At 48.5% G+C, this 9,895-nt stretch overlaps 1 protein-coding gene across 2 annotated transcripts; it reads right to left on the bottom strand.

Moving 5' to 3' along the window:
• Positions 1-561: 561 nt before the first annotated feature.
• Positions 562-9,386, bottom strand: npc1 (Niemann-Pick disease, type C1). 2 transcript variants are annotated; one of them, XM_037275715.1, is made up of 25 exons: positions 9,231-9,386; positions 7,483-7,611; positions 7,295-7,401; positions 7,071-7,231; positions 6,821-6,988; positions 6,477-6,726; positions 6,325-6,407; positions 5,886-6,256; positions 5,598-5,824; positions 5,415-5,515; positions 5,227-5,329; positions 4,887-5,076; positions 4,633-4,815; positions 4,433-4,547; positions 4,230-4,357; positions 4,036-4,170; positions 3,857-3,946; positions 3,470-3,660; positions 3,282-3,397; positions 2,961-3,090; positions 2,691-2,876; positions 2,306-2,537; positions 2,118-2,231; positions 1,802-1,964; positions 562-1,716 (listed from the first exon to the last, which is right to left on the bottom strand). In XM_037275715.1, the coding sequence occupies exons 1-25, from the start codon at positions 9,309-9,311 to the stop codon at positions 1,634-1,636; spliced, it is 3,837 nt and encodes a 1,278-aa protein (XP_037131610.1). In that variant the 5' UTR covers positions 9,312-9,386; the 3' UTR covers positions 562-1,633. The 2 variants fall into 2 exon arrangements, with proteins under 2 accessions (XP_037131610.1, XP_037131611.1); XM_037275716.1 differs by having other exon boundaries at positions 7,483-7,612; positions 9,235-9,386.
• Between the last annotated feature and the right edge of the window lie 509 nt (positions 9,387-9,895).

Genomic DNA, 9,895 nt, shown 5'->3' with positions numbered 1-9,895 from the left:
TGGTTGGTTAAAATGTGAGAAAAGAAATAAAAGGTGGACATTTATAGAGATTTTTTTTTAACTCACGTACTGTACAAGGTACTAAATTCAGTGTGTACTGTATGTGCGTGCGCAATAAAGTCAGGTTTCAGTGCAGTCTCATGCACTGCAGCTCCTCCATGTGGTGAGATTTACTCATTGCACTCCCATGTGGTCAGATTTAATCATTGCAGCAAAGAGACCAGATCATTTTGATCAATAAATCAGTTATATGACTTTTTAATTTGAGAAAGGTGCTTCTTCATGCAGCTTAATTTCAAACTTAGCAATAAATTTGATTTTTGGAGTCCTCTGTGAACCATAAGGTGCAGCCCTAAACACCATACTGAAGTCAAATTTCTTGTTTTTCTTTTTTTTGTGTTGTTTACTTGTATGTATATTGTGTACTATGTCTTGTCACCGTGGGATAGTGGGAACGTCATTTCGATTTCTTTGTGTGTCTTAGCATGTGAAGAAATTGACAATACAGCAGACTTTGACTTTGACTTGACTTTGAAATTTCAACGAAAGGAAGAAAGTCGGTTTAACAAGTGAATTTCAAAAACTTTATTGTCATATTACAATTATTAAGGATAACAAGTGTTTATTATCTAAAAGTAGACTTTCCCCTTTGACTCTAGCCGTCTTTGTTCATGCAGGTATTTCAGATTCTTTCAGCTTTTCGCCAATGCGACAAGAGAATGTTTCTTTCCAATTAATTTGCGGACCTCCGAAACAGCCACGCATGACCGCTCCCCGAGAAACACCGCTTAAAAGAAAGATTAGGAGCCACGGACAGCCTTAAATGTTATTCTGTATCGATAATTCTTTAGTCATGTATTAAAATTGTCTCTAAAAACTAGACTCGCAAAGGAATGGTTGAATAACTTTCACGCAGCTTCAGTTTCACTCCAACGACATGATTAATACAACAATTAAAAGTGGTACTGTTCAAGAAAGAGCAAGACATGATTCCAGTATTCCAATTAATGCTGAGGTATTATTTGAACTTAATAACTTATTGTCGTGTATGTGAAAGGATGATTCTATAAATGAGTGATTTACACATGTGCGTAGAGCAAACACCTAAACCTGTTTAGCAAAAATGTGTTTTTCTTGACAAAGCTTAGAGGGCTTTAGTATCTCAACAGTCTCCACAACGAGGAGAGAGTCAAACCTGAGTCATTACTACCGTTATTGCATCATTACTTGGTAACAGTGAAGACTTGGAACATGTTAGCTTGAGCTCTGATATATACACAGTCGTTTAAAAATGTTTCTTGTTTATTTATATGTACTATTTATGTCATTAAAAAAAACAACTGATCAGTATTCCCCTTTAAAGATTTGCTAAATCACCTACAATGTCCGACAACTGACAGTTCTCCGGAGGTTCAGTCACTTGAGCGCCAGACATTGGTAGCCTGACCACAAATGTCAAGTCCTCAGTCCAATCCATGTAAAAAGACAATAGCGGCCATGATGGGCAGGCGGGCGTCGTCAGTAAGGGCGGGAGACCATGAGAAGGGGGAAAAAGCAAACCAAAAAAAGAAAGCACATGGCAGTCACAATCCTCCCGCTCATTGTTGTCCAGCCCGTTTGGCCGCCGGCTGTCTTAGTAGTTGAGGAGCCGCTCCCTTTCGGTTCCGACCAAGCGCCTGTTGGCCGCAAACACCTTAGCCTTGTTGGCTGAGGGACCTGAAAGAGTGAGACATGCTCAGTATACAGAGGGAGGGAGGGAGGGGTGTGTAGACATTTTCCTCATCATCTGCGGTGGACTGACCTATGTAGCTGAGCAGCACAGGCAGAAAGATGAGGCCGTGCGCGGCGCCCAGCAGCACGATGGCCAAGTACATGCGGAAGTAGAACACTTGGAAAATCTGCGACTTGGACAGCGCCAGGATGAGGATGCCACCGAACTTTGTCAGTGTGATCCCGCTGAACACCTGAGACAAGGAATTCTCAGTGTGCTTAAAAACTAACTTGAGCATGTTGCATGATGCCTTTGTCATTGGTCACCATATTGCCACTTGGACAGTTCAAAAGAAAGTATGAAATGTGTGCGGGAAAGGGCCCTTTACCGGCGCATTTTTACTCACCGAGCTACCCATGTGAGCCAGCGCCTCCTCAGCCCGTTCCACTCTGCTCGTCTTCATGCTGACGGTGAAAGCCCGAACCAGATGGCTGCAGAACTCCACAGAAATCCCACAGGCCTGCAAAAGGAAACACGAGTACAAGCGGAGTCTTCGTAGGGTCCGGGCACACTCGTCTCGTCTCGTCTCCTCACCATGACCAGGTTGACGAGCGAGACGGCGTTGAGGCTGATGTTCCACAGCCACATGACGCCAAACATGTTGACCAGGATCATGGCGATGGTGACGCACACCAGCACGGCCGACCACAGTTCAAAGCCCAGCAGCACTGTGGTGACCAGGAAGATGGCGCCCAGCGACACGCTCAGGTTGAAGGCCGTGTCGTAGGCGATGGTCAGGTACTGCTCGTAGAAGACGTAGAAGACGCTGCGGACGGACGGAGCAGGTGCAAGTCAGTAGAAATAGTTTTCAAATGAACTCCTGCTACCTTGCACTCTTTGAGCAAGGAGAGAGAGAGAGAGTATCGCGCACATTTCTTCTGCTAAGAGACGCAGTGTATGCCACCAAGACAGGACCCACCTGTAGGCAAAGACCTTGTGGTCCATGGTCTGACTGATGTTGTCCGCTAAGATGCGGGCCATTCTCAAAGCGTCAATGTAGTCTGAAGACTCCTTCAGGATGGTGTGAAAGGTCATGAAGTAGCTGGCTCCCACTTGGCTGTTGTTGGCATAAACGTCCACCGCTGTGGCGTAAGCTGCATGGCCGCTACGAAAACAAAGCAAAAAAAGAGAGAAAACTACGTTGAAGACACAAAGCCACCCACACAAGAAAGCCAGCAGATGGAATTACCCTTTTCCACACTTGACGTTGGGATTATCCGACAGAAACATGGGGAGAAAGTGCATGAAGTCGTCACCCACGGGCCTCTGCTTCCCGCTTTGTGTCAAAGGTCGACAGTGCACGCATGATGGGTCCACCACTAAAAAAAAAAAAAAAACACACACACACACAGGCCCAAGCTAAGAATTGTACATGATGTGATTGGTTGAAAGCCCCCAACCCCCCCCCGCCGCTGCTCTTGTGTGAGAGCACTGCACACTTGTGTTTGCTCGTTGGTTGTGAGCAAAGATAACGGAATGTGGGCAAAAAGTCAGCTGAGTCAAGATTTACCTGAAGCGTTACAGAAGGCGCCTGTGGCATTGTAGTAACGGCAGCAGCTGGACTGCGGCTTGACCCAGTCAAAGTAGTCGTCCAGCCAGGAGGAAGGCGTGAAGGCGATGGTGGAGCTAAACATTGGAAAGAAATGGTGCTGTCCCCAACGTTTCTCAATCTTTTCCATTTGAAGCTGTGAAACGTACTAGTTGCTGATGAGCGACGCAGAGTAGACCTGCTGCACCAGCGAGTCGTTGTTGCAGCCCACGCCGCCGCACACGGCGTTCTGGCCCTCCAGGCTGCTGTAGTTCAGGCCGTCCTCCACCACAAAGTAGACCGGAGCTCCCGTGTGGAGATATTCACTCAGGTTCTTGAAGTACTGCAACACATAGGAATCCTGTTGGAGCAGAAGGATATGTTAGAATACAAAAGGAATAAAATAGTAACATGACAATGACTTTTTTTTTCAACTAACATAAGATTATTTTGAGATTTGTCATTTTTGTTATTATTATACATGATTCCAAGACTTTATTTTCAGTGTGATTTAAAAAAAAAAGAAAAATGGCACCACGAGATGCACGGCGACTTACGTCGGGCATGGAGAGCTGCTGATCCAGTCCGATCTCAACTTTGTTGACCACAGCAATACTAAAGGACAACGCTCCCACAAACACAGCCACCTGAACCCAGATCACGTGGCGACCGGCGTTTGAATCCAAGCAGTACCAAAACAAAGCCCAAAAGAGGCAGTTGCTGCTGACACACTTACAATGATGGGCCGCACCCACTCTTTGAGGATGAACGGAGCGTAGAACTTCTTGAAAAAGCCGAAGAGGATGCTGTCCGTCTTTGTTTCCTGACCTTCGGGCAGCTTTACGCAGCAGATGATATCCAGACGATTGGCCTTTCGTGACAGCGCCGTTTAGTCAGCTATCATCATGTGCTGGCAACATTCCGTCTCACCTCCTGCCTCTTCACATCCAAGCCCAGAAGGCTCACAAAGCAGCTGATCTGCAACAGGAAGTCAATCAAAACGGCCAGGCCGGCAAAGAGGGAGAAGGTCCTGACTGCCGGCATGTTGGACAGCGCTCCTGCAAAACAAGACCGTCAGCATGGAATTAGTCGCCATCGGATTTATTCTCATCCGTATATGAAAAGGCCTATACCCAGAAAGAAGGCCACCGTCTCGGAAAAGGAGGAGAGGAAGAGGCTGGGTGCGACGTCGCCGAGGATGCGACCTATCTGTTGGTGAAGTTCCTCCTGCGGCATCCGCTCGTCTCGCTGACACCGAAAGAAACGACCGGAGGGATGAATGAAAGCACGTTCCAAAGGGAGCGCGTGACCCAGTCCGGCGCGTGCCATTAACCTGGTACGTTTGCACCATGATGAAAATGTTGTCCACGCCCACGGCCAGCACTAGGAAGGGGATGACCTCAATGACGATGAGGGTGAGGGGGATGCCGGCGTAGCTGAAGATGCCCAGCGAGGACGCCACTGAACTCAGGACGATGACGATGCCCGCTATGGCCAGGGAAATCTTGGAATCCACCTGCACTTGTGCATGTCAAAAGGTCAATGAAGCAAATGTGCCCTTTCTCCCCCCCCTCAAACTGGTGTTACCAGGAGTCTCCTGCAGCTGTTGATGTGTCCCAGCGCCAGCGAGATGTAGACGAACATGATGACGTAGCTGAAGACGACGGTGCCGATGTCGCTGTTGCTCTCCCGGTTGATTTCGTCCTCGATGCTCCTCTCGGCGTTGAAGGCCACCGTCAGGTTGGGGTTGTGGAATTCTTTCATGAAGCGGATGAATCTGGGGAACACAAAACACCTGTGGTTTAGTGAAGGAGATCCATCAATGGATGTGGATGCCTCTTATCAGAAGCTAACAGCGTTAGCTAATGCTAGTCTGCGCTTCCAACCCCATTTTGAAATCATTCCGAATGGCAACAAAACATCGTACTCTTTTTCCCACGCCAGAGCTTTGCCCAGCCTGTCCGTGTCGTCGAGGTAGTTGTTGATGGGGAAGGTGATGACGAGAGCGCTCGCGTTGTTGTAGTTGGTGGCTGGTGTGGGAGAAACGGAAACACAAATCAAATAAACGACACCGCAAACGCAGGTGAACGCGTTTCATTCCGCAAGTGAGCTTACAGTCGAAGGCACCCAGTGCCAGCCAAGGGAAGATGGGACCTCCAAATGTGCCCAGACAAGGATCGTGGAGGAGAGTGGTGTCATTGAGGGACGCTGGTGCGCTGTAACACAAAAACAGGTTGTTGACTTCTCAGCTCCGCGGCAACGCATGAGGAGGAAAAGAAAAAAAGTGGGCAAGTGAACCTGACACAGTAGAGAAAGTGGCTGTGAAAGTCGGCGTAGGTGAAGAACTCGTCGCCTATTTTGTGATCCAGTACATTGTGGCTATTCTGGAAGTAGTTGAGCACACTCAAGATAGTGCAGTTGTCGTTGTAAGGGGCCAGCGGGGACAGGCAGATGTCCTTCAGCGTGACCTTTTGCTCCTGGTACGGGGCCACCAGTGCTTCAATGGCAAGCTGCAGATCCAGCACCTGGAAGAGAAAAAAAGCATTAGCAGCAGGCCAGCACAAATACCGGGACTTTCAAACTCACCTGATGGAGGATGTCCTTATCCAAGATGGCTCCAAACGGGACGTCGGAGCCCCCAAAGTACGGCTGGTAGATGAAGGTCTTGTTGAGCGGCGTGGTGATGATGAGCTGAGCCGTCCGGTAGAAAGGCCCGAAGTGGCCGTCAAAGTAGTCCTTCTCCTGGCGCGCCCGGCTGCCGGGCGACGACCACAGCTCCACGGGCTCGGTGGTGATGCGCATGTAGATCAGACCGGCCGAAGAGGCCGTCACCAGGAGCAGGCTGCCCGAGACCACCAGGCCCGGGTGGCGCACGCAGAACGAGCCCCACCAGCTGAAGGCGGTCCGCAGCGCGCTCTCAAAACGCTCGCCCAGCGTCTCGCAGCAAGATGCGTTGACTGCGGCGGACACAAATGGCCGGCCGGTTACTTTGCTCAAGTCGCACTCGAAGGACCGCTTCAAATACCTGCGTCGGGATTATCGCTGTTGAGCGACAACGGGTTATGGCTGTCCAATATGGGTTTGTACTCTGACGGGATTGTCCTTTTCCTAACACACATCAACAAGTTAGAATGGAATCCTCAGGTCTACTTCAATATTATGATTATTTCTTTTTACCTGTAACACCACGCCGCGACCACAGTGCCGATAAACACAAACAGGAAGGCGGTGTACGTGATCCACATGATGGCGGTCATGGCGTCCAAACCGATGATGGTCCAGGGGGGCGGGGGCGTCGGCGGGACGGGTTTGGGCCCGCACGCCTCGGTGCAATCCTGGCAGGAGCAAGGACCCGAACCATCCTCCAGGCCTTGGGAGCAGCCGTACGTCTTGTTGTTCATGGGCGTGTAGCCGGACACTGGCACATCTGAACAAACATGCTCCTTTACATCCCAATAGCATCTAGTATATTTTTATATATATATATAGATTTTTTTTTTTTCCAGAGAAGTCATATTTACCCGAGAATATGGGTACGATCGGAAAGGGAGCCTGGCCGTTGTTGATGTCAAACATGAACTGGATCCAGTTGGTGGCATTGCAGTCTTTGGCGTCTTTGCCGCAGAGCAGCGACAAGGCCTTCACGTTGCTGGACGGCGCTTGTACGTCTCGGCAGGCGTTGTACATGGCTGGAAAGCAAGCGCCGCCCGCGAGACATCATTACACCTGGAATCTCACTCGACACCAATTTGTGCTGGTCTGCAAAGCCACCGTTGGAGAAGGTCCGCCCGATGTAGTACTGAACCTCCACCACGCTGGAGGCGCTGGAATTGCTCGTTTTGAACTCGGTGGCATTCATGAACCCACTCTGGTGCGGGCTGCACGTCAGCTCGCAGAAGAGGTTCATCAAGTTGAAGAAACACGAGGGGCACCTGCAGAAGCGTGTTCTACCATCAGCAGCGATGGCGTCACTTCACGTTAGCCGACGTTCATACCGGGACAGGAACTGCAGGGGCAGCTGGAGACTGGCTTTGAGAGTACGCAACTGGTCCACATCGCAGCAGAGTCGGCGGTCGCCGTAGTCGTAACCGGGACACAGCTCCTGTATGGTCAAAATGGGACATTGAGAAATCAAATCATTCAAATTGGCCGCGCGGCCTCCCGTAGAATTGTGACACCGTACCGTGAGGAGGTCATAGCCTTCGGGGTCCAGAGGTTCGGCGGCTCCCGTGTAGTTGCAATTATATTTCTTCCCGCGGACTGTTTCGGACTCCCCGCACTCGCCGTACCACACGCAGTGTTGGGCCGACGCCTGCGAGGCAAACGCAACACACACAGACTATTGTCCTCTTCATGTTCTCCATTTGCAAAATGCACAATCACACACGACTACGTCGAAGACACGACACAGATTTGAGAGCATTTCAAGTGAAATAGCAAATAGTGCTTTTTCACTTCTGCAAACATGTTTCCCTTCCGCTTTGGTATTTAAGTTTGCAAGTTAAGTTACAGAAAAACCACTGACTCGAGCGAGACCTGATGTTTGTAGCGACGACAACAAATGGGAATATTGATGTCATAAACTGGATTTACACTGCGTAGGTCACGTGATGAATATGATTCATGCGGGATAAGAGCCATTTCTTTCTCACTCTTCTTGCCTATTCAGCATAACAGCCCTCACATGTTCTCTGTTGGAAGCAAAGACTTGGAGGAAGTAAATTCACTCCACACCAAAGTTTTTTTTTTTCTCCCAATCAGAATGAACAGTACAGTAAGGCCTACTTGTACAAGGGTGGCGTGGAAATGTCACGCCTGCAACAAAACAGTTGCTGCATACAAAAAATGATAGGTTTGTTTGGGATTAGGGTCATACTGTTGATTAATCAGGATAAAAGGTCACAGTGGGATCATAGCCAAGTAGTAGACTGAAGGAAAACTTGCAAAAGGGAGAAGAACAGAGCACGTCAGCGAAAGAATGAAGTTTGTCCGGGTTTGATTGAATCACAGCTTTGTTTTGGTGCGTGCGTGCGTGCGTGCGTGCGTGTGTGCGTGCGTGCGTGCTAACAAAACCAATGAGGTGACTGAAATCAATAGAAACTGACGAGACCGGAACAGACAAAAGAGCATATTGACAAGCCACAAAGCGTCTGGCAGAATGTCCTTTGGACAGAGGAGACCAAACTGGAGCTTTAAAACAAACACTATAACTGGAGCTTTAAAACAAACACTATACAGTAGCACAACCTTGAAAGATGAAGGAGGCCCATTTCTGCTCTGCACATTGAAATGGATCTGGTTCGTGCCAGTCCTGACTGAGGCGTGCAGCTATCCATCATGCCGTCAGGACTGGCACGTCCTGCTCATCCAGTCAGCGCCGCCCGGGACCTACTGCCCACAACTCTGGCGAGATACAAGTCTTGGTTGGGAGAGAGGGCTGTGGTACTGAGAGGTCCGCCACACTTGGAACATTGCCTTCCTTCGCGACTCGGTCACTGAAATGATATGCGAGATTTGCTATGCCGCGAACTGTGATTGAGGAGTGCAATGACGTCGGCATACGTTCGAATAATGGATCTGGCTGCTGACTGGAAGTTTGCAGTCTAACCGTGACCAAATTCCAAAGTTAGATATAGATAGATAGATATCTATCTAGCTATATATCTATATGAGTTTCACAGTGTAGAACCCCGAAACCTTCTACAGGCTTCATCAACTTACAAAAATGTGAACAAAAGATACATTTGGAGGATACAGCCACTTGGTTAAGTGACAAACGTCAACGTCAGTTAGCATGAGCTAACTTGAGCCGTCATGCTAGTAAATCCGCTGACCGAACTTGAGTGTATTTAAATACACGTTAACGTTTGGGCTTTGAAAGCTGAGTCATGTTTTCATTTCGCGAGAGGCGCCCATCCAAATGCGACTTACCCATCGAAAATGAGCCTCCGAGAGAAATATAAGCAACAGCAGGAGAAGACTGAAGCCGCCTCTGTCCGGTATGAAGCCCATGGTGACTGTCAGACTGCCAGGACGCGCTCGAAGACTACAGTGGCTGGCTGGCTGGCTGGCTGGCTAGCTGCGCAGCGAAACTTTGGCATATTTTGTTGTGGGCTCGTCTTCTTCTTTCTGTCGCTTGTTTGTTCAGGGCTTGGGGGACGTCGGTACTGCCGCCAAGTGGCATTATTGTGAACTACGCCCTATCGAGCTCATCGATCATAAGAAAATTCATCAATTCAAGATTTTTTGGGGTGAAACAATTAGGTTGACCATTTCATGTCCTGGAGCTATTTAACAATAAATCCACAATGACTGTATTCTGCATCACGCTCAAAGATTATTTTCATGTTTACTGTTGGGTGACTAAATGAATGAATATTATAGAGTATCAACGACAACAATGACAGTTCATTTATTTTTACAGCAAATGAGAATTATGAGTAATCGTGAAAATGTTTCTTCCCAATGTCTATGTTTATATAACCTCGTTTATATTAACAACGTCACCCACCAAAACCAGAGATCTTATTCAAATGCATGCCGATCTTATCTACAGTTAGTTGTGAGACTTCAGGTGCTGCTCTCGTGACTGATAA

Source organism: Syngnathus acus, chromosome 17, assembly GCF_901709675.1.
Source record: "Syngnathus acus chromosome 17, fSynAcu1.2, whole genome shotgun sequence".
NCBI classification, from domain to species: Eukaryota; Metazoa; Chordata; class Actinopteri; order Syngnathiformes; family Syngnathidae; genus Syngnathus; species Syngnathus acus.
The sequence above is the reverse complement of the archived record's forward strand: the minus strand, read 5'-3'. Positions and strand labels throughout refer to the sequence as shown.

Bases quoted from the DNA above. Each gene is read 5' to 3' on its own strand.
- npc1 (XM_037275715.1), bottom strand. From the start codon at position 9,311: ATGGGCTTCATACCGGACAGAGGCGGCTTCAGTCTTCTCCTGCTGTTG. The intron at 6,727-6,820 runs GTAAATATGACT...ATGTTTGTTCAG, and splicing joins GATCGTACCCATATTCTCGG to ATGTGCCAGTGTCCGGCTAC. The intron at 3,091-3,281 runs GTAAATCTTGAC...TTTTTTTTTTAG, and splicing joins CGCCTTCTGTAACGCTTCAG to TGGTGGACCCATCATGCGTG.